The sequence below is a fragment of the Chrysemys picta genome, chromosome 3 (genome assembly GCF_011386835.1).
Source record: "Chrysemys picta bellii isolate R12L10 chromosome 3, ASM1138683v2, whole genome shotgun sequence".
NCBI lineage: Eukaryota > Metazoa > Chordata > Testudines > Emydidae > Chrysemys > Chrysemys picta.
Genome location: NC_088793.1, coordinates 192,369,811 through 192,394,814, shown reverse-complemented (window position 1 = coordinate 192,394,814; position 25,004 = coordinate 192,369,811). Strand labels below are relative to the sequence as shown.

General features: G+C 41.2%; 1 protein-coding gene across 12 annotated transcripts in view; it reads left to right on the top strand.

Moving 5' to 3' along the window:
- Window positions 1-25,004, top strand: part of MEIS1 (Meis homeobox 1) — a 129,433-nt gene that overhangs the window by 49,003 nt on the left and 55,426 nt on the right. For all 12 annotated transcript variants that reach the window (XM_005287244.5, XM_042857190.2, XM_005287243.5 and 9 more), the window contains one exon: window positions 18,343-18,488. In XM_005287244.5, coding sequence (XP_005287301.1) covers window positions 18,343-18,488 — 146 coding nt within the window. The remainder of the gene's footprint in view (window positions 1-18,342; window positions 18,489-25,004) is intronic.

The window sequence follows — 25,004 nt, the reverse complement described above, 5'->3', positions numbered from 1 at the left end:
GTGTGTGGCGGGCGCCAACAATTTTTCAAGGCTTATTTTGTATTTGTACATTAAATAATACGAAAAACATCATATTTAATATTACATAATATATGATGAATCAAGAGACAAGCTGGAGAGAAGCCACGAGGACAGAGAACACCGGTGCCCGCAGCCCCGGAGTACTCTATCCCCGGCAAGCATGGGGCACCGGTTTCTCTCCCTTGCTGGGCACTAGGCGGGCCCCGCGCTTGCCAGGGCCTGAGAACACCGGCGCCTGCAGCCCCGGAGTTCTCTGTCCCCAGCAGGCGCGGGGCCGCATCTTCTCTCCTCTGCTGGGCACTAGGGGGCCCCGCACCTGCCGGGAACAGAGAAAACTGCACCCGCAGCCTGAGTTCTTGGCTTCTCTCCCCTGCTGGGCACTAGGCGGGTGCACATAAATGCCCTGGCGGGCGCCATGGCACCCACAGGCACCGCGTTGGGGACCACTGATCTATACTCTATAACAAAGGGCTGGTGGTAAGCTGATGCATGTTCTCCTGGTCTCCCCACTGCCTACTCCCTCCATTCATAAGAACCCACCATGCACACACACAGCCTTCTAGGGATGGTTAAGGGTAGATTCCCTTTCCTCAATTTCACTGGAGAGAGATGCTGTTTCTGTTTCCAGACCTATTCAGTTCTTGCTTTCTCTACTCAGACTGCTGACAAGGGTGCACCCATTATGAGTTTGGTTGGTGTGGCAAACTTATTTCACAGAGGCCACTAAATAGCATTACAGTGGATTTGAACCACTGACCTATCGATGAAAAGCCCTATTTTTCCCCTTCTCATTCTACTGGGCATTTTAACTCTGAGTCATGAATAGAGCTGGTCAACAAGTTTAAAAATATATTAATTTTACTGTGCAAAGAGCTAACCACATTCAACACTTCTATGATTCATGGGATCGTGTTATCAGTGAGCATTCAGACAATCACCAAGTACTACCAGTGGATAGTGCAAAGGGACCGCTCTGATTCACACTTGTAGCGGGACACTGCTCCATCAACCCAGGCAGGTGCTTTCATGTCAGTTGCCAGAAAACTCTTTTACTGGTGCCAGTCCACACCTCTGGGACAGTGGATAAGGATTCTGCTGCTCTAAATAACTTAAGAGTCATGTGGCATTAGAATAATAATTGATTTTAATATCCACTTAACTGCACATGGTAGTGGGAAAAAAAGCACTGGGCTTCAGCAGACCCCCTTTGGCATGATCTCAGGTGGTAACATACTCAGTGGAACTCTGAGTGCAAAGCTTTACATCGTCGGAACAAATAGATGTGTGGACCAGATCCCGAGAACATGATACTCTGTCTAGACCTTCTTAAAGCTGCCCTTTCCAAATTAACCCTTAAGTGGTTGTCTCACATGCTGTAGGCCTGATTCTAATTTTGTTTACCCCAGTGTGATTCCATTGGCTTCAGTGGAGTTACTCCTCATTTATATACAGATGTAAGACCAGAATCGGGCTTTGTATTTTCACAGATGAGGATAATTGATACTTATCTGCATTCTCCCCACCTGCAAAATATATAATTACAGTTATCAACGGTACTCAAATCAGGTATTGTAGCTAAAACCACCAAACCTTACAGGTCACTCCATAATCCTAGTTTGTTGAAGTGACACCTAACAATAAATAGAAATGAATATGGAACATCTTAGACATTAATGAAGAGTGTGGGGTTTCCTTGACTCCAACCAGGGCCGGCTCCAGGCACCAGCTGAGCAAGCAGGTGCTTGAGGCGGCCAAGGGGAAGGGGCGGCACATCGGGCTGTTTGGTGGCAATTCGGCAGAGGGTCTCTGTCCCTCTCGGAGTGGAGGACCTGCCGCCGAAGAAGAAAGCGGTGCAGTGGAGCTGCCGCCGATCGCGTTCAAGGCTTTTTTCCCCCCCGCCGCTGCTTGGGGCAGCAAAAACCCTGGAGCTGGCCCTGACCCCAATACATATGTTCTGTTTGTGGAGATGGGAGAGGGGGAAAGCCAGAAAATGAATGTGTGATACTGAAGAAGAGCCTGTTTGTTCCTGATACGTTGGATAAATTGTTCAAGAGCAGTTCATTCATGTGATAATACGACCCCTCTGTTACTGCCAAGGTGAGGGAGAATCTATGGTGATCTGAAGAATAAGTGCACCAGGTTTCTCAAGTTAAAGCTGCCTAGGAGCAGATTTAACAGGCACACCACTTTTTTTTTTTTTTTTTTTTTTTTTTTTTTTAGATTTAGTAAAGCAAACACTTTCTGCACAAGGGAGGGGGCAGTAAACTTGCTCATTTGAAACAAGACTTCCCCATTTTCCTCTTTCCGTTGTCCTTTCCATTTTGAAGATGCAGATTCCTCCTCCCATGCCCTTTCTTTCCACTCCTTTTTCTGAAGTTTCTGCTATTCCCAACAATTTCTATGAAGGGAATCCATCCTTCTCACAATTTTGAACACCAAAGCATCACAGAACCCTTTTTATTCATATCCTATATAAATCCAGGATTATGGAGAGTTATTTGTGTTCAGGTAGCACTAGCTGACCTTCACGTGCACAATGATACAGTCCCTGCTCCGAAGAGCTCATAGTCTAAAACGAGCAACCTGCGAAGGTTGGGGGAAGGGAGATTAATTACACAATCCTAATATGTCATTTCTTTGGTAAGTAAATAACCAATAATCCCCAGGTGTCTCTCAACCTAGACAATATAAATTGACTGACTCCTGCAGTGCTTGGCAGAAGTGGGTCTAACGGAGGGATAGTGATGTTATAGGCCCTGTCCAGTGATACAAAAGGAGGCATGGAGCTGGTTGAGAGTGAAGCGCAGACAAACTTGTTGAAACTAGCATTGTTGACACAATGGAGGTGACAATAGAATATAAGTAGAAAGGGCTTTGAAGGTAGAGACAAGAAGCTTGAATTTTATTTAGTGGAAAAAGGGAGTCCATGAAAGGATCAATAGTCCAGCCCCCCCAAGGACGAAGGCATAGGAAAAGCTTCCTTCATGTCGCCTAGATGAGACTGGGGAAGAGCAACGCCTCTAGTGATAACTCCTTTCTACGTGCATGGGATTGCTTCAACCACACAATGTGAAAAGCAAAACTGCTTTTGAAGCCAAACTCTGCCTGGCAAGAATAAATTGTGACTAATGGCTATGATTTTTGGTCCTCCAAATATAGAGGATTCCTTTAATTATTTTGATTACTAATATATATTTTATTAAATATGAACCAAATCACTGACAGCACATGCTTCTTTCTTACAAAAGCAGTAATATACGAGAGAGAGAACACAGCAAGCTTTATGCATTCAACAAGAAAAGGAAGGAAGCTCTTATAGTTATGGCACTGGGTTGGGACTCTGGACTTATGAGTTCAATTCCCATCTCTGATACAGACGTCTGTGTGACTTTGCACAAGATACTTAATTGCTATGCGACTCATTGCCCATCAGTAAAATGGGGAAAAGAATACTCCCACTCTGCCTTTGTGCCTAGCAGAAAGAAGCCCTGACCTTATAAGTGCTGCAAGGTGCAACTGTAACATAAACAATAACGAAAACTGGGACCCAACAGCCTTTCCCTCTTTTCTCCTTGCTGTTTGTCAATTCAGTAGAACCCGTGGCAGCTAATGATGGAGAGAGTGGGGGGGGGAAAATAAAGGGGATAAAAATAGAGAACATAGAATAAAATCTCTCTGTGCAGATGACATTTTAGCTGAAATTTCAAAAGCCTTCATTATTGGCCTAACGCTGCTGTCACCCACATTGTGTATTTTGGATCCTTCAAGACCCATTGCAGAGCTGTTGGGGAGAAAAATATAGACTAATCACTATCTGCAGTGTAAGATAACATGCACAGAACCAGAAGCAATGATGCTAGTTGGTAGGAAACCAAAAAGATACTGAATGCATTTAATTTGAATTTGAGGGGAGCCGGTAGCTAGTAGATGTGAAATATTTTATTTTTTTAAAGTCCTTCCAACATGTCTCTGAGGGACCATGCTGAAGGAACCAGTCCTTAGCCTCTGCTGAGACTGGCAAACAAGGGTCCTTTTTAGTGCTAAATGTGACTCCTGTCCACTAACAATGGGCCAAGATCACCTACCCATTTCTATTATTTCCCTGAACAGCCATTAGATGGTAAGAATTTTCAGAGTGCGTTATGTGTGCTGGATTCAAACCAGCACTAGAATTGTGCAAGTAACTGATTTTTTTTTTTGGTTCGCTGGCTGTACCAAAACACTGAAAAATAAATTTTGTTTTAAGTTGACTCAAAACAAAAGCTTTTTCAAATATTTCAGTGAACCAAAACTTCTTTTTAAAAAAAGTTGCAATAAAACAAAACATTTTGCTTGACCAGAAATGAAACAATTTGCTTAGTTTTCAAGTAGTTTTAAAGGCTTATTAATAAAATTGAAGTACATTTCAAAAAAAAAAAGTTGTTTCAAATAAAATTGATACATTTCATTTAAAAAATGTCAAAATGAAATGTTTCCATTTTTTTGATTCCCCCCCCCCCGACAAATGGGGAAATTTGACACGAATTTGTAAAATGTTTTGATCTACCCAAATCTTCATCTTTTGGTGAAAAGAATTCTGGCCGAAAACTGGCTGCAATCAGCAACCTAGCGGTGAAAGGTTTTGTCATCAATTTTGACATCCTGGTGCCAGATGACCCCTCTCCATTGGCATTTCAGGGGGCAGTAAATGAGGTTAATCTTGCAGCATTTTCTCAGAAGCATCTGCTCTGGAGGGAGGAGTTTAGGATATGAGCGCCAAGTAGTCTTAGGCTGAAGCCCCCATGAATCCAGAGGGTTCTTGCATAAGAGGACTTCCAGACTTGCAGAAGGAGCAGTCATCTTGCCTGGAGCCTCTGTACAGCTCTCCTTGCCCCACTCCTTCACTAAGATATCTCCCACAGGAGCTATGCTTCCTTGGTTCCATAGCAGTCATTCATAGGACACTGGAGGTGTTAATACTGCTTTGTGTGTGAATCAGGGAGCCCCGCAGGGGATAGTGCTGTGGAGAGCCCCAGTGGAAAAGGTAGCACCCTCTTCTTTCCACATGGGATAAGGATGAGTTACCTTCGTGCAGGGAATCAATTGGCCGCTTCCCTTGCTCCCAATTTTTTGTTTTGTTTTAGGAGCACTTCAGACAACACTTTGTGAAGCTCCCTCTTATGTGTGGTGCAGAATGGAAGTCACCAGAAATTGTTATTAGTAAAGTTGTCGTTCCATTAGCACTCACATTGCCTTGTATATTTACTATTGGAAGACACACATCTCGGTGGCTTTCACTGTAATTGTAAGGACTGGTTCTCTGTGCAAAATAACACTGCTCTACAGCCAAAATGCTTCTGAAATAAATGTAGTCAAACTACTAATTCTGGGTCACTGAGAACAAAAATGATGCTTAAAATTGTTGATTGGCTCTAGTTTTCAAGATATGCTATTGGGTCAGTATAGACGACCCTTGACTTGGGAATGGTGGAGGATAAGTGAGTTATAAAGGGAAGGGATCTCAATTTAAACCAGAAATGACTAAAATACATCTTTGACTGGATCTATGAATAAATCTATGACTGGGTTTGGACAGTACTTGCTTTTTAGGCAAAACAATGAATGATGCAATCTGAAGCTGGTATTGCGTCATACATGATATGAACTGCATCATGTTATTCCTAGAAGTCATGGATGATGCAATCATAACGAAGCTTACATCACTCTGCTGAACAAATTGTCCTATATCAGCTCTAGAAATCATACAGTGTCATGCTCTTTTATTTGTCAGTGTTTGATTTTGCAAAGGGACACATTTCTGTTTAGCCAAAGTGAGCAGAGATGCCTCGTACTTGTGTGAACAGTGCAGATAACTTCTGCTATGTTTGTGGTGAAGTGACTTTTGCATCACAAAAGCGCAGTATAACCATTATGGTTAAGAAAGCCTATCACCTTTATTTTGGCTGCAAAATTGGAGATCAGGACAAGAGGTGGGCCCCACACATATGCTGCAACACTTGTGCAACAAATCTTCGCCACTGGTTGAACAGGAAAAGGAAATCTATGCCTTTTGCAGTGCCAATGATTTGGAGAGAGCCAACAGCTCATACCAGCAATTGTTACTTCTGCATGGTGCCTCCAGTTGGGAAAGGTGTGTCAAAGAAGAAAAAGTGGACTGTGCATTGTCCAAACATTCCATCAGCTATACGCCCAGTAACCCACGGAGAAGGACTGACGGTTCCTGATGCACCAGAATCATTCTCACTTGAGTCAGACGAGGAAGAGGATGAAACTTCTGGTCCTGAACCATCAATGTCACAGGACCCACATTTTCTCCCATCCTCCTCCTCTGAACCACACCTCAGAACACAAGGTGAACTGAATGACCTTGTCAGGGATTTGGAACTACCCAAGAGTAAGGCAGAGCTGTTGGGCTCCAGACTACAGCAGTGGAATCTCCTGGCAGGTAATGTTAGGGTTTCCATGTTCCGTGACCGTCAAAAGGATCTTGTCCCATTCTTCTTCATGGAAGGTGATCTTGTAGCCTGCAACAACATCGATGGTGTGATGGCAGCCCTCAACATCGTTCACGATCCAGATGAGTGGAGACTGTTCATTGATTGATTCATCGAAAACGAGTCTTAAAGCTGTTTTACTGCATAATGGCAATGTTTTGCCATCAATTCCAGTTGGTCATGCAGTCCATATGAAAGAAACCTATGACAACATGAAACAACTTTTGAGGTGCATAAACTATGACCAACATCAGTGGCAGCTTTGTGTCGATTTGAAGGTTGTTGCTCTCTTGCTTGGTCTGCAGACTGGATACACAAAGTACTGCTGTTTTCTCTGCACATGGGATAGTCGTGCAAGAGATTCCCACTACATCAAGAAAGATTGGCCACTCCGACAGTCATTGGAGCCTGGGAGGAAAAGTGTTCAGCATCCATCACTTGTTGAATCAAGGAAGATTTTGTTACCACCCTTACACATCAAGCTAGGTCTGATGAAGAACTTTGTCAAGGCCATTGACAAAACATAAGCAGCTTTCAAGTACCTCCGTGGAAAATTTCCAAGGTTAAGTGAAGCTAAGATAAAGGAAGGTGTCTTTGTTGGTCCTCAGACTCATGAACTTCTTCAAGATGATGCATTTGACCATGCACTGCGTGGCAAGGAAAAGACGGCATGGAAAGCCTTCCAGTTAGTGGCAATAAATTTTCTCGGAAACAACAAGGCAGACAACTACAGGTTGTTGGTGGAAAACCTCCTCAAGGCATACAGAAGCCTTGGTTGCAACATGTCACTAAAGATACATTTTTTGCACTCTCATCTAGATTTTTTTCCCACCGAACTGTGGAGCAGTAAGCGACGAGCACGGCGAGCGATTTCACCAGGACATTGCAACAATGGAGAAACGCTATCAGGGCAAATGGAGCCCATCAATGCTTGCAGACTATTGCTGGACAGTGACAAGAGATGCTCCATTTAATGAATACAAGAGACAAGCCAAGAAGCGCCGAGTAGACACTGAATAGGACTAAACTATGTACATAATAGTTTTTTGCCTTTTGTTTCATAATAAATTGTATTTATATACCCCTTTTGCTGATTTTTAAAGTGTTACATAAACAGGACAGGTGAAATATTATCATGTAAAGCAACCATAAACACATGAAAGGACCTAGGTTTACAATTTATGATTAAAACTCTACTATCTACACAATATACATAGACATAAAATGTAAAAACTTAAATATCTTAGAAACAGTAGCCAATCTGTTGTTTTAATTGTCATATTTGAATTCAGCACATCAAAATACATAATAAATAGCACATTTTATCTCTGAAGCAGATGACTTCTCAAAAATTGTAGTCCAGTGTAATCAGTCTCACAATATCCCATGTTCAAGGTTTTGTTTTTTTCCTCATTGCAACCTTTTAAATCACTTCCTGATGAGAACAGAGTTGCCTTTTGTGTTGGACAGAGACAGTCAGGTGGATGGAAATTTGGTACAAGCCTGCTGTAGTCAATCTCTTTATCTCCTTTTGGCTTCTGTACCTCCCTCCCTACAAGCAGCCCCCCTCTATTTATTGTAATGGGACCCTTGTCTAGGAACAAAACCATTATTTTTTTGCAGTGTAGGGAGTGTGGAACAGCATAAAGAAGAATTCAGTTTGTTGTACCTGTCTAAACCCTTCCGTTCCCCCAGACATCCCCAAGAGATTCCTATGCAGAGGGCTCCTCTTGGATTAAGGTATGCTTTTCCTCAACTGGTTATTTTGTGTGTGCATGTGATGAGCAATATAACATTAATCTTTCTTCCAAGAGCTAACCATCCTTTCTTTAAAGCACGCCCAAGCTTCTCTGGTAGAGGGAGTGAGAGAAAAAGTTTGTGGTATTTACCAGCAATAGAACTGTTTCGGTTATAAGTGTTTGTTTTTTACCTTGCTTATAAAAATGGAAAGAGTTTCTGTTCAGCTTTTTGTCTTATTTGGAAGGGATCTTAGCACAAGATATAAGTACTTCTGACTCTTTAGTTCAGAGGCCGTGAACTCTCCCTTTGACACTGTTTTTACTCTGCAGCCTTGAACAAGTCACTTAAGTCCCAGTGCTGTCACTTTAACTCATGTTGCAAACAATCCAACTGGGTAAGGGTCAAACGCTCAGGCCCTTAATTTTTCTTAATCAGTTTCCATATCTGTGAAATGGGAGTACTAAAATAACAACAATTAGCTATTGTATTTGAGAAGGCTGTGATGAAAATTAGTTAGCCTTTGTGTGGTGGTTTTTCAAAAATTGGCCAAGTGTTATCATTTAATTCTTTTTTGTTGCATTTCTTATTCTTGTAAATGTTTATCATAATTTTAAAGGCAGGCATCTTTCCTGAAATACTAGATTGAGAGGTAGATGTTTGAGTTTATAGTTTGCCTAAGCAAGTGGTAGTGGGCAAAAGGAACTTTGTCTAAGGGTTTCGGGGAGGATGAGAGGCTTGCAGAGGCAACAACTACAATTGAGGTGCTGTAATTGTCAAAAGAGAAAAAGCTGTGTGAGTTTGCTTTTGTATTTCCCTTTATCAGCAGCATGGTCTGACAAGTGTGCCTGGGCCAATTGTATGTGTAGTAACACATGAAGAGTGATGGTTATCATCTGTTTTCTTTTATTCAGTTTTATTTTTCATTATCAGATTTCATCGATGGAGGAGGGAAAATAAAAACCAAGATGCTGTATTCTGAAATAAACAAACCACAAAAAAGGGGGCCAGATACTATTGCACATTAGTGAGATTGTAGCATGCCTCCAGGCAAAACTGTGGGCTCAACAATGAGCCTGCCTTCGGCCTGGCAAACAGCAGATCCTCAGCGTGTGCTGCCTGATGAGACAAAGAAGGGTTATCCAAAGTGCCTGCCCTCCAGGGCCAGAGGACCTGTTAGTCGCCACTGACTTATGGCAATCATCTTTAGAGGTGGTCAAAAATCAGGATTTCCATCCAGTGAGACATTCTGATATTTCATCATTTGTTTTCATCTTCAATCAGGGACAACAAGTTGAAATGCCAAAATATTTCATGTAGCAGAAAGATCTGCCACTTTCTATTGAAATGAAATGTTTCAGCGTTCCTGAATTTTGGCTCAGTTTGACATGAATCTGTGTCTCACTGAGCTGCCGTAGTGCCTCATGGGAGTTGTAGTTCAGTTGCCTCATGCCACAATTCTCCTTTAAATCTCCCATGGTGCCCTGCAGCAAGGCAGCCAGAGGGGAGGACCACGTGGCAGCTCAGGCAAACACAGATTAATGCTGAGCTGACCCCAAACAAAACATTTTAGTTAATTTGACAAACCCAAATGTTTTGATTTGCTGTCAAACCAAAATGAAATATTTTTGTTTTTGATTTTTTTCCCTACCGAAAATCAAACTTTTGTTGCAAAATTGAAATTTTACTGTTGCATTTTTTGTCATAAACAGTTTTGACAGAAAATTCCTGAGCATCTCTGGTTATCTCCCTCTCAGACTGGAGGAAGCAGTGCAAAATTATTTGCTTCCTATCTCTTTTGGCAGGGTGCAGGACAAAGGCAGCCTTGCTGAGGGAAAGTGGCCTATGGTAACACTTGGTTGGGAGAAATTACTCCCACAAATAAAGTGGCCAATAGGCTATAACTGGGATGCTCTCCTTTTTGCTTTGGGTCTCCTGCAGCCATTTAGGTTCAGCCACGAGTCAGGTGTCCTACAAACTGTGTAAAATGCACAGATAGGCCCTTCCACCTACTGGGCCCAATCATCAGCTGGTGTGGAGTCATGTTGATTTACACTAGCGGAGGTTCTGGACCATTTTTACTAGCCACGTACATTTCGGCACACTGTCATGGTAGTGTGATTCTGAAGACGTGCTCCTTTGCTGCTTCATATGCTCCCAGTTTGTAACTTGTGTGTAAGCACAAGTGAAATCAAAATTCAGGCCAAAATACTTTATTGTCTAGTTAGATAGTCTGTTTTCTTCTTGTTGACAACATAATAGGTCGGCTTCTCAGCTAATGTGCCAAAAGGTTTTTTAAAAGTAACATATCTGAACAAAGTATGTAACTTTTTTCATATTGAATCCATTTTTTCTCAACAAGTGTTATGACATTTATACTAGATTTTTCTAAGATCTTTTGACTCTTCTTGGTTAAAACAGCATATTTTTCTTGTTTAACCAGGTACTTTTCTTTCTATGCAGTATTTATTCTTACAGCTTCCCAAAGTAAGCTTCTGTTTTTTGGCAGGAGAAAGTTGTTGGCTTCCCATTAAATTAATTGCTTTCCTTTTAATATTTAATACAGAGTATAGATACATAACTCTAAAAATATCTTGCAACTTGTCCATAATACTGGACTTTCCTGGACTCCATTAAGAAGTTGTACTACATTTTGCAGATTTTTTTTCCTTGGTGTTTAGCTATAAAAACTGCTGAATGGATGAAAATGAGTAAAATCAGTGTTTCTTCCCTATTCATCAATGCTGTTTTTACTCTTTGTGTAGACAGCTAATTTGCTGGTTGTTTGCCTGAGGGGAATTCAAGTAAAAAAGGAGGATCAAGTTACTAGAAAAAGGTGCTTCTGTCTCTAAAGAACAAAGTACAATGATTCAAGAAGAAAAAACTTTGAAAATTTGTCAAATGCCAGAGTGTAATTTATACCTGGCCAGGTTACACCATATACGAATATTTGTGTAGGATATTTTTGCAACTGTTTCCTTTAGTAACTTGTAAATATGGATACTATCCGTGACTGGCAATCCCCTGCTGTTTGTGTCATGGTCTGAATCCTAGCATGAAAAATGTAATGCACCTCTTTAAGATATGCCTGCAAACCCACACATACTGTGTTTGTGCATTGCTGTTGCTCATTTTCAACCTTTTTTGTTCCTCATTACCTCTTTTCATTAAACATGTTAACAAGCCTGTTCCTTAATTACCGGTAATTTGTCCCTCATTGCAAAAAAGGATGCTCTAAATTCACCCTGACCCCAAACATCCATTGTTGTAAGTCTTTTGGGGCTGGATCCAAAGCCCAGTGTAGTCCATGTGATTCTTCCTATTTATTTCAGCAGGCATTGAATCATGCACGTGCATCAGAAATAACTATTTGTGAAATTTAAGTAACAGGAAATGTTATTTACGATAAAGAAATCCCACAGCTACTTTAACCTTTCTACACTACTGTTTTTCTTGTCTTCCCTGTTTTCACTTCTAGTCCCACGTTTGGGTGTTGGCAAGTTGAGAGAGTGTCACAATGGGGGAATGTTACTTATTTAAAAAAAAAAACATAAATGTGGTTGTTGTGAAAGCTGCCAGATTGACAGGCCTGTCACGTGAAACCTTCTGTTTAAGCACAGAACAGGTACAGCTTGGATGATGGCTGTGCAAGCATCATGCCAACGTGTGTCAACCTTCTTCTGGAGTGGGTGGGTGCTTCAGTCTTCATAGCCATTCACTCCTCAGATTTTAGTGCCAGTTAGAGGGGGAACATCTGTCCACTAGAATTAGACTAGTAACCCATTTCTCAGAGGCCTCTGAAAAACTCTCATTTAGAAATGACTTTTGGTCACTACTTTCCTGGTTCAAATTTGAATGGGCGGTCCACATATTCTATATTCCCCAGCTCCAGTCAGTCCAAGTACAGTAGCAGTAAGGGTCTGATAGAGTAATTCCTTTTGTCCCAGTCTAGACTTACAGCATGTTCAGGCCTGCTCCTTCTCAAAGGTGAGAGTCTCTGGCTCTCATTGAGTTCATTGGAAAATGCTATCCATCTTACAGGAAAATCTCAGTATTTAGTATGATTGGGCCCTTTTATAGTGCAGGTGTGAAAGCAGCAAATTGGTGGCTAGCATACAATACATATCTTACATATTTCAGTAAGGGGCATCTGAGTGAATAGTGAAAATATCATGAGAGGTGCTTGTAATTAACTCTTCCTATGTAAGTTTGAAGAAAGTTGTTTTGATGCTATTTAAAATCTCTCTGGAACATTATACTAGCTTAAATTATTCATTAATAAACAAGTCTTTCCAGTGCAATCCGATACAAAAACATCGTTTTGATGTCTACTGAACTTCCCAGAATGCCTTTTACTGTGAACTTGTCTTGATTATATGGACATCAGTTTTGACTGTGGAAAAAATTCCAGTATACCTAAGATCAGGAATGGTTACCAAAAGGCTTATGTTCTTGGTCTTTTCCTCTTGCATCCCAAACAACAGAGCTGTGAATAAATGATTAAAAGTTAAATATTCTACTTAGAGAATTTGAAGTGTCTCATAATAAAAATAGTCAGAAGTAAAGGGGAACACATACCTGAATGTTCTTTTTTAATTTTTACTTTGTATTGAGTTTAAAAAGACAACATTATCTACAGGACTATGAACGAAGAGAAGCTGTGTGTTTATTGTTTCACTGGAACTGAGAACAATGTCACTCTAATACAAAATCCAATATAGTCTCTGGCCAGAGCAGATATTTTTATTGTATTAGATTATTAAGCACAAAAATGTGCAACCCTAAATTACTCCAAGAGATAGAAACAGCCATTAATGTGAAAGATTTGAAAAAACAAAAAGTTAAATTTAGGGAGCTCTCCTTATTTTAAAGGACATTGGCGTAGTCCCATGTTAATGGTGTCTTCCAGTTCAGGGCGCACTTAAAAGTTGCTGAGAGTATTTTCCAGTGCTATTGGGTACATTTCTTTCACATTTCTTCAGTGAACTCCTTAAAGTGGTGGATTTAGATTCTTATCTAAAAGTGGATTGTAAAAGCTGGACCCTGGAATGTAGATTCCATCCTGCAGTTTGGTTGTGCTGTCTAATTTTTCAGACTTGTAGCAAAGCTATTTTTCCCCCCAGCAATTTTAATCTAATTTAACCAGTATAATCCCCCTGAATAACATCTCCTTTAAAATGTTCAAAATGTTCAGCTCTTGAGCAAAGATTAGAATTTAGCCTTTTAAGAAGAAGAAGTGTTCTTGTAATGGAAAAAATATTAATATTTTTAAAGCAAATTTGATCATATGACTGTTACCTAGAGTGAAATAGCAACTTACTGCATAAAATTGTGTATTGTGAAAATATTTTTGGGGAGCAGTGTATTTCTCAGTTTGTCTTAGAAGCTATAGTTAACTTTTAAGACAATTAATGAGGTTTCCATAGCCTAAAAAAAATGTTGGCTAGAAAATTAACTCCTTTTCCAAGTGTATTTAGAAAAAATTGTATTGAATGAGCCATATTTTTCTGGCCTTGTTCATGCAAATAATCCACTAACGTGAGTAATGCAAGCAGGATTTGGCCCGCTATGTGTAAATATATGAATTTGTATGAAGTATAAATTATGGCCGACATTTCTCAACATAGGTACTTGAAGTTAAGTTCCTAATCTCTGAATTGGACCCGTTGTGCAATCACTTAGTCACATGCTTAACTTTACGCCTATGAGTAGTTCCACTGAACTCAACAGAACTACTCTGATGTATAAAGTCATTCATGTGCAAATGTTTGTGGGATTGGGATCTTAGACACCTAAGGAGAAGTTGTCCTGATTTTTCCAAGGTGCTGAGCATCTGCAGTTCCTATTCAAATGAATTGGAGCAAGGGGTATTCAGTACGTTTGCAGATTTGGGTCATTTTTATTTAGAGCCTAAATATGGATTTAGGAGCTTAATTTCAGGCTTCTATGTTTGAAAATTTGTCCTAGGCCTAATATATTTAATGAAAAGTTATACTTCCTATCTTTTAATATTGCAGCAGGATCTTGTTTTGGCTCATTGTAAAACTAGGAAAAATTGTTTAGACTTGTCATATGATTTTTGTGGCTGCAGCACGTCATTATTATGAATGAATGCAAGCACATATAGAAAGTACCTATTTTGCCAACAAATGTCTATAACTGATCACCCATAAACACCAGGAATAATTGCCTGCTATGGGATTGTTACAAACTTGGTTGCCTTTTTGCTGCTTCTGTCTACAAATTTTGGGGTGTGGAGGAAGGGGAAAGAAGGGAAGTTGTAGGAGGAGAATGTGTCTGGGGGCGTGGGGGGGAGGTTGACCTGAATGAGAGGAACCCCTGCTGACATGGCCAGTCTGACCCATTGAATGGTCTGAATACAATAAATGCTGCTTTATCCTTTCTTGAAAGGAACAAGATAGCACAGCCTAAATGCCTGGGTGTGCTTAAATAGGGAACTCTGGGACGTTTGAGTTGAGTGTGTTTGAAATCTGAGCTCTCTGACAGCCTGGGAGCTGCCACAGGTCACCTGCCTTACTCCATGGGGATAGGCCCAGGTCTCACAAGAAATTGTCCATGGACGAATTGTAGTACAAATTCCTTTCTTTGTTGGTTGGCCTCTTTCACTAGACCATAGCCTATAAAATTTTGTAAAAACAATTCTTAAATATTATTTGAAAGGGCAAATGGCCATGCTGAAAGGTTTGACAGTTTGACATATAGTGTATGGTTTTGATAGCTTGGAAACTGAAATGTGGAGCCAAGACTCTCCTTATGCTTGTTATAGGCTCGGTGTTTTTTAAATAGTGTCTAGTTGCTGTGCAGAGTTCCTTTGCTCCTAGCAATCTGACAGGCAATGAGTCTGCTTCAGTGATCTTAAATCCTTTTAGACTAATTTGTGAGAGAGCAGAAAAACAGCTAGCACCTTTTGGATTCAATGTTCAAAAATAGAGAATCAGGTATTGCCAATTAAACTGCCATTTCAAACAATTATATCAAGACAGATTACTTTAAATTCCTCTGATAATGTCATGCAATGCTTAAAGAGAAAGCAACTGGGAGTTTCTCTGCAGACAAAAGGATTTGAGTGGACCAAACTCATCAGTGACTGAGGCAGAGGGAGTCTGAACCAGATTTCTGCATTAAAATGTTGCATATGTGCAACACGAATGCAAGCAGTGTGCATACTCTTCCCCGAATAGCCAAAGGCCATTTTAAAGAGCTTCTGGCCCCTCAGTCACTGGCCTACTAGTTAATTGCCACACGGGCTTCGTGACACATGGGCAGATAATATGACATTTTCAGTTTCTGTCACTAGCAAACGCCACAACGTTGCTTGCACTAGTTGCTAAGAAGCTGTCAGAAACCATTAGCAGTTGGCTAAAGTTGCCCTATGGCATTTCCTCATGGCATCAGCAAAACGAGCATAAATCACCCAGTGGAGCCTACTGCTATACTAATGAGGCTGTAAGCTTGTTTATGGACTAGCATCATTTTTATGATTATTTCCACCTTTTCAGTTTGCCTTCATTTGGCGCTAGGAGAAGTCAACTTCAGGAATGAAGTCACTGCTGACATTTTACAAATGTGGTTCGTAGCTGCTACCATGTGGTTGGTCAATGGTTCTTCAAGTTTGGTTAGTGATGTTAAAAGAAAAAAAGGGAAAGAAATTCTCTGGAGACCTCATAGAGGTGACTGTATCAAATTGCAGAGTGAATGGAAATGTTAAAAAACACAATTGACCATTTAGACTTTCCTCTGAGGTTTAGTCTTTACAGGATCAATTTTCAATTTAAAAAAGTGGAAGAGGTTAAACAATTTATTTAAAATATATGAAAGTATTTGCTTTTAGAATAGTTTGTTGCTTTATTATCCACTTCCCCCTTTCACCTTCCCTAACTTGTGTCGGACAGGACTAGAGTTTATTGTTTTAGGCTTTTCTGAACATGCACCAGTATTTATACTGGATTGAAAGCATTTGCTTCCAATGAAAATCTTGTCTTAGATTACAACCCAGCAGTGTAATTTCCCTCCCAGATGGGAGTAAAGTAGCTGTATTTGCCTAAAAACAGTAGGAAGAACAAACTGTGCATTAAGCCAAGGCTGTTTTTGGCTTGAGCTAATGATGTAACAGAAACCTTTTATTTGGGATAGGTCACTGCCAGGGATTGAAGGAGGTGATCTGGCTCTCGCTTGAAAGGTTTCTCCATTGTATCTACATAAGTCTTCACTTAAAAAATTCTGTTCCTAATGCTTCTGCTTTCATACAGCAGAAATAAACAGGAAAGGTTCTGGGGAGTGTTATACATGGAATGCAGAAAGCTTTTCCTCTCCTAATGGAGTATATAATTCAGGTGCCCTGAAGGCATGCTTTCAGGAATTCTTTTGCCTGAGGTAATGGGAAGCTCAGGCTGCTTTAAGGCCTTGATTATCTATTGATGCACAAAGCTGGAAAAAAGTCATCTCCGTTGGATTATAGTACATATTTCCATAAATTATCAATGAATTCTCTTCTAGTCAGGCACTAGGCATTGCCTACTAAATTAATCTGAAGGGGGGTTAGAAATGGATAGAAAGTATATTTAAAAAATAGCGGTAAAACAATCATAGGGAGGTGGTGAAAGACAGTGTCATTAGGTTAGAAGCTTTTCATTTTTAATCAATGAACATGTAATATTTTTCTTTTCCTTGCTCTTGTCTCACAGATAGAAAGTGGATTAGCCCATGGAAATTTTAAATGCTGTTGAGTTGTTTCCTTTGCTCATGTTTCTTTTATGAATTATTATTTTATATGGTGAATTGCTTCTCTGTATAAAAGCCTTTCTTTCTTTTTTTTTTTTTTTTAACCTACTGAGCTTTCAAAGAATTTATCAGCCAAAGATATCTGGACTCTTCATGAGGACCTTGTTTTATAAATATGAATATTCACGTCTAGTCTTGCATTAAATACACACAATAAGGACAGCTACAAATTCACTACAGTCAGTAGTAAAATATATAAAAATGTAAAATACTAAAAATATAAAACTTTGTCACTTTTTTTAGTTAAACTCTACATAATGTATGACAATTTTGACAGTCCAAAACCCATCTTTTGTTTTTTATTCCTAACAGAACAGAGTTAAACTCTTGATTCAGCTCAGTTCAGTTTATTTTCTTGATCATTCTTGCCTCGGGGTGTAGAGAATACTTGCCTAATTGCATCACAACTCTGCACTTATCATAAAAGTACTATCCTTGGAAGCCATGATACATCATTCAATCCGCACGCGGGGGATGAAGAGAATAAATCACTATATGGATTTGTTTATGAACTTCGTTTTGGGGTTTAAACAAAAATGGTGCACTGATTGACCAGGCACTCAAAACCATTGTTTTTCTCTGCACAGTAGGCCGCTATTTCACCACCGACAAAAGCCACTGCTATCCAGTTTTATTGGTATAAGTGTAGTTAACCCAGCATGAATTTCTTTGGGCCGGGATTTTTAACAGCATCTCAGGAGATTAGGTGCCCAAGTCCCAGTGAAAGTGAATGTGAGTCGGGCATGTAGATGCTTTGAAAATTCCAGTCTTAATATAGATTGAGGCTCTATCTTACTATTGTCGCTTTGAACTTGGGTAGAGGACCAAATGGTACAAGAGATTTGCCAGCAAGCTGACTCTTAATTTGAACTTTGCATCTCAGAGTGGAACATGGCATCTGGGCTGCTGCATGTTAAGGTGACATAACATCATCAATACATTACAAGCCACAATTTGAGTCAAACACCATTTGCCTGATCTGTAAACACAGAGAGATTTCTGTGAAGGTAATGAAGAGACTCCCCCTCCTCCAGCTTGGCAAGCAGGGTGCTTAATTCACTTTTTTTGTTGCTGTGCTGAATGAAATGAGAGAAATGGCTATCTCATTCTTATAGTTGTTCAGAATAAACCAGAATTTGGCTGAGAGAGGTTATTTTCTCCCCCTCCCCAGGAATTACAGCACAAAAGAATTTATATCCCATTTAAATATTCATATACCCCAAAGTCAGGCTTTGACTGAAGTATCTAAAGATAGCATAAGTCAAAATTTGATTCACTATATTTACAGGTGACGGCTTGGACAACAGTGTAGCTTCCCCCAGCACAGGTGATGATGATGATCCAGATAAGGACAAAAAGCGACATAAAAAGCGTGGCATCTTTCCCAAAGTAGCCACAAATATCATGAGGGCATGGCTGTTCCAGCATCTAACAGTAAGTGAACTCTAGATCACATTTGTGAAATGAACATGGAAAATGTCATGGTCGTGGTGGTAGTAGACAAAAATATTTAATAACATGTTACTGACAGGCAGTTCAGGGTGCTTTTCCAATTGTGTCTTTACATCATTTGCTAGATGCCACGAGAGAGAGTATTTATAGTATATCTTTGTTTTTGTTGCTTTTAGCTCTTTGGTTTGAGTGCAGTTGTTAACAGGAGGTCATCGGAAAGTGTGATAGATCTTACAGTAATAACATTAGACCAATCCTGCCCTTGTTCACATGGCTGCAGTTCCTGTTGACTTCAGTGTGAATTGCTGCTTTGTAGAGGAAAGCAGAGTTTGGCCCATTGTTCTGTGTTCTGGAGAACCTCAGAGAATCAATTAGGGGAAAAAAACCAAAGCTTTTATTCAGATATGTGTCAGAGATCAGAGAATTCCTATCAGAGAGAGGTCGGAGTGTATCTGCTGTAATGGAAGAGCATCATTTTTAATTTGTTTGAGACTTTCTCAGTCCCAGAGTGTAAGTTATCACTGTATTTAATATCACAAAGGGGGGGGAAAGATGTACAGTTAGATGTTGCCACAGCAACTATATTTATTTCTGTGATTAGAAATAAAAACTCTAGGAAGGTGCATTGGGTTGAGCTTTAGTCTGCTGCTTTCATTAATGATGTACAGTGTCTGTCAAACCTTCAGTTGTTACCTGGCAGTCAGACATTTCTACTGTCATCCCTTTTTGGAGTCAAATTATGATATGGTGAAGCATCACCATGTGTTCATTCACGTGGGATTTAGGCCCACAGACTGAAATCCTCCAACGGACCCTTTGAGTAATGGAAGAATGAGGCCCAAATGAGGTATATGATATTAAAGTACATCCCCACTTCTGATCTCACACTGCATCAATGATCCACTCTCTTCCCTGCCTGTCTTTGGGTTAGAGGTAAAATAAGAAGCCAATCAACTCACTCAACCACAATGGGTTTCTGCCAAATTAGTAAATATCAATTAATGTTTCCTCTTGTCATCCCTACTTCTTTCCCTGTGCCAATTAACTAGAGACTGGATGTCTGACAAAACTGTATCAGGCAGGGAATTCTTCCCTCCCTACACCATCCTGGATGGCTATAAATGAACCTTCATGCCTGATCACGCTTGCTCAAGCCGAGATAGGTCCTTAGACACCTCCCAGTTGATCTCCCTTACTGGCACAGTCCACACCAACTGGTATAGTGGCACCAAGCTATCCCTGTATCAAGAGCATCTAAGGCCTTGGCTACACTTACCCGCTAGTTCGGCGGCTGGCAATCGAACTTCTGGGTTCGACTTATCGCGTCTAGTCTGGACGCGATAAGTCGAACCCGGAAGTGCTCGCCGTCGACTGCGGTACTCCAGCTCGGCGAGAGGAGTACCGCGGAGTCGACGGGGGAGCCTCCCTGCCGAGTGTGGACCAAGGTAAGTTCGAACTAAGGTACTTCGAACTTCAGCTACGTTATTCACGTAGCTGAAGTTGCGTACCTTAGTTCGAATTAGGGGGGTAGTGTAGACCTGGCCTTAGAGCACTCCAAGGTAGTGTTTCAGAAGGTTGAAGTTATGTTACAAATGTAAAGGGAATGCTTAACCCCCATTACAAGGCTGTCTTCTCACCAGATATACAATGAGAATCTGGCAGGCTCTGATGCCACTCAGTGACATACAAGGTTGCAGGCAACTGACACCGAAGTATTCTGCAAATAGTCAATGGATACACTCAATCTTGGCCCTTAAGTCTAGTGACATTCTGATCCTCATACCAGCCTGACATCTCTGCACCAGCTGGCTGATGCAATGGCTGCTAATTTCTTTCCTACACTCCAAGATTGGAGAGAGACACTGTGGCAACTCTGCAATTACAATAGAAACAATTACAACGCACAACCAAGTGCAATAATCAAACTCAGACCAGCCCCTACACTTCCTGCTTGAACTGTCTTATATCTGAGGTGCTCTAAGAAATATTTATTATTTATATTATCAATATTTATTTCCAGAAGCACAGACAACGTGCTAAGTGCTTTCCAAACTTGGGCAATGGGTGTGAATGGTGCATTGCAGATATAAGACAACTGCTTTTCTGCAAGGTGCTTATTATAACAACTAGACTGCCACTAGTTGGTGGCAAGTACATCCTGGAGCAATGCCAGTGAAGTAACTTCCTCATTCTGTAGAGTGAAGCAGTAATCTCCAGGACCAGTGCAATAAAGGGAATGCTCCTTCTCCAGCATAGCATTGAACTGAAACTAATTAAAAATCCACCATCCCTGCGGAGGAGCAGCCAAACCAGAGTTAGCCATGTTGTAATTAACAAAGGCTTAATGAAGACCCTCCTTATCCATACATTTGTGCAGCATCGTGCTGGCTTAAAATAAAATAAAAAATTAATGGAGATATCCTATCTCCTAGAACTGGAAGGGACCTTGAAAGGTCATTGAGTCCAGCCCCCTGTCTTCACTAGCAGGACCAAGTACTGATCTTGCCCTGGATCCCTAAGTGGCCACCTCAAGGACTGAACTCAAAACCTGGGTTTAGCAGGCCAATGCTCAAACCACTGAGCTATCTCTCCCCCTGGCTTGAGGCTTGCCTGATCAGTCTTGTAAAACTGTAAAGGATCACCCTCCCTACTTCCAGCAACTGCAGGTGGTTCATTGTTCTAGCCAAGTCATATCAGCTCCAGGTGGATCATGGACCGTTCTCCAATACAAAAAAAACTTGAAAAGGTTGCCCAGAGAAGCAGACATTTTAGGCTCTCTAGAGAGCACGTTGTGGTTAATAGCAGACTAAGAATACAAAGTTACCATAACATGGTCATACATGGTAAGGAGATGTCTTTATGTTCTGGAAAGCTACATACAGCTTTGGCCTATCCCTCCACCAGTGAAAGCACTAGAGAACATCTGCATTGAAATGGGTGACTGATCATGTGTGTGCAGAAAGAATTCAGTGAAGTATGTTGATATTCTGGAAAGAGTATCTGGACTAGAGCTGTAGATTGGACTAGAGCTGTAGATTGCTGCATGACACACTGCTTCTGACCTGCCACATTAGAGACAACAGAAAAAACGGAGAATACAGTCCAGTAGCAACTGCAGGTATTTGGGGCAACTGATCTTTCTACCAGTTCAAACACCGTCAGATGCCAAAGTCCTGTAAGAACACGCATTGTGGAAGGCTCACGCACTTGCTGCCTGGAAATGAGACAGACAATGCCATTGTTTCTGTGATTTATATACCTGTAAGTTAGGTATTCAGTGGTAGATACCTTAGGATGATGATGCCCACAAGTCGCATCATTCTGTGGGATTGCCTTGACTGGGGTTAGTAATATGCATGAAGGACCTGATTACTACTGAATTTCCAGGCCCAAGTCAGAACTGGGAAAAATTTGGAAGTGGTAACAGCCCAGTCCAGCTTATAAAACTTCTGGACATCTAATGACTGCTTGGTGCATCAATCCTCTATAAACGTGCACACCAGAACCATTGCCTCCCCGGTGCATTGGACTCTCCTTACAGATTAGAGTACAATACTCATTCAATCCTCTCCTAAAAAAAAAAATCTCAGGAAAAGATCTCAAACCTGCAGGTCTCTTCATTTCCTTGAAAAGACAGATGAAATGGTGGACAATTAACACAAACAGCCACCAGGAAGAATCAAAAAGCATGAGCCAGAGTGGTGACGCAAGGTTCAGGTGCTCCAGAAGAGAAAGCAGTTTACTGTTGGCTAACTTTACATGCCTCAGGTGCATATTGCACCGATCTTTGAGCTGTTGTACGTCATCAGCTGACGGACAAATGAATCAAGTTCATTACTAAGGAATGTGAGAGAGGAAGGGAGGCCCCTCTGTCCTTTTTCATTTAAGGGTACCTGTCTTACCAGCCAAACCTGAAATATCAGGAGACACTGACAGTCCCCAGATTCCTGGTTACTAACGCAGAACCTTTGAATATTCAGCACTCTGAAGATTATAGTCCATCTGAGAAAGGAACTAAACTTCTCGAAAACTATGTAAGAAACAGCATAGCCTATAGGCATGGTTCTGTCAGAATAAATTGGAAATTAGAATCCATAAAGAAAAAAAATATTCCTTTTTAGAAGGCTAGACTCCAAAGGCTTTGCCATCGTAATGTGGGTTCAGTGTTTAAAGACCAGATGCACCACAAGCCCCATTGGCATCTGCAGGGTCACTTTAGCCCACAGCTGAGTGAGAGATGCTCCTGGAGGGAAAAGTGTCACACCTTGTTAGACCTGAAGAAATGCCTGGTGGGAAAGGGGTGGAACTAATGACAGTGATCCAGCTGCTTGACCCATTGCCAGGCCTGGCACTGTGTTTTGAACGGCCTGTATGTTCAGCATCCAGGGCAGGAAAAAATGGGAGGGAATATCTCCCCAAATCCCATTCTTGCCTTACCTGCCTCACCCCCATGAGTTCAACATTCTGGTGGTGCAGATAACAAATTCTGGTAACTCAGCATGGGCAGTAAGGAGACAGATTCCCAGCTGAGAATCATGTGGCAGAAGCTGGCCTAGGAGGGGATGTAAGACCCAGACCCACAATCAGAGCTTGCCGTAGGGGTGGGAGGGTTGAGCCATTGCTCAGGTTGCCTTGCTCACGGGGGTGCCGTGCTGGTAGCTCTGACCCACTGACAGCCAACAGGGCTTAGAGGCAGCCAGGCAGGCGCGGCAGTGTCTGGAGAGGGTGGACGGACTGAGCTGCAGGAGGGCAGCTGGACCGGCCAGGTAACTCCTGCGAAGCCAGGGTGCCCCTCTTCCCCCTCTGTCTGCAGCCACTGCTGCTCCTGCCTCCCCTCCCCCCCAGTGCCCAGGGAGCTACGCCTGGCCAAGCTGCTCAGGTGCTAGAGCCTGCCTCCTGTCCACTGTGCAGGGTGGGGCATGGTGGTGAGGGGGCGCTGGTGTCGGGGTGTCCCCCTTCCCTCACCCGTGTACCCAGTCTCCACTGTCTGGGTTGGGTAGTCAGGGGCTGCATGTCTGTGCTGGTGCCTCTGGGTCTGACGTTGGTTCTGCCGGGGATGCTGTTCAGGCTCCTAAATGCTCTGCTTAAAGAGACAGCATGCTGACACACTTACTCGGGCACACTCGCTCCAACGCAAACACGTTCTCTCTCTTTCTCTCTCTCTCTCTCTCTCTCACATGTCGTAGTTGTTACTTCTTGGTACTTCCTGTCGAAATGCGCAAGGCACATATATTCTCTGAAATTTTATTCTTTAAAAGTTCGTTAAGGATTACAGTGCTGTTAGTTTAGTTTTTTGATTGGTCTGTGCATTTCATAATTTTATTTTTCTTATTCTTAAATTTTAATTCTTTGAGTAGTGAGTTCTAAAATGCCTAACCTGTCCTGGTTGGAGTAATTGTCCTTTGTAGGTGACAAATCTGAGCAATTGTCACAGATTGAAGTGTCAGTAGAGGAGGTTTTGGAATTAATTGATAAACTTAACAGTAACAAGTCACTGGGACCAGATGGCATTCACCCAAGAGTTCTGAAAGAACTCAAATGTGAAATTGCAGAACTATTAACTATGGTTTGTAACCTGTCCTTTAAATCAGCTTCTGTACCCAATGACTGGAAGATAGCTAATGTAACGCTGATATTTTAAAAAGGACTCTAGAGGTGATCCCGGCAATTACAGACCAGTAGTCTAACGTCAGTACCGGGCAAATTAGTTGAAACAATAGTAAAGAATAAAATTGTCAGACACATAGAAGAACATAAATTGTTAGGCAAAAGTCAACATGGTTTCTGTAAAGGGAAATCATGTCTTACTAATCTATTAGGGTTCTTTGAAGGGGTCAACAAACATGTGGACAAGGGGGATCCAGTGGACATAGTGTACTTAGATTTCCAGAAAGCCTTTGACAAGGTCCCTCACCAAAGGCTCTTACGTAAATTAAGTTGTCATGGGATAAGTGGGAAGATCCTTTCATGGATTGAGAACTAGTTAAAAGACAGGGAACAAAGGGTAGGAATAAATGGTAAATTTTCAGAATGGAGAGTGGTAACTAGTGGTGTTCCCCAAGGGTCAGTCCTAGGACCAGTCCTATTCAACTTATTCATAAATGATCTGGAGAAAGGGTAAACAGTGAGGTGGCAAAGTTTGCAGACGATACTAAACTGCTCAAGATAGTTAAGACCAAAGCAGACTGTGAAGAACTTCAAAAAGATCTCAGAAAACTAAGTGATTGGGCAACAAAATGGCAAATGAAATTTAATGTGGATAAAGGTAAAGTAATAAACATTGGAAAAAATAACCCCAACTATACATACAATATGATGGGGGCTAATTTAGCTACAACTAATCAGGAAAAAGATCTTGGAGTCATCGTGGGTAGTTCTCTGAAGACGTCCACGCAGTGTGCAGCAGCAGTAAAAAAAAGCAAACAGGATGTTAGGAATCATTAAAAAGGGGATAGAGAATAAGACAGAGAATATCTTATTGCCCTTATATAAATCCAT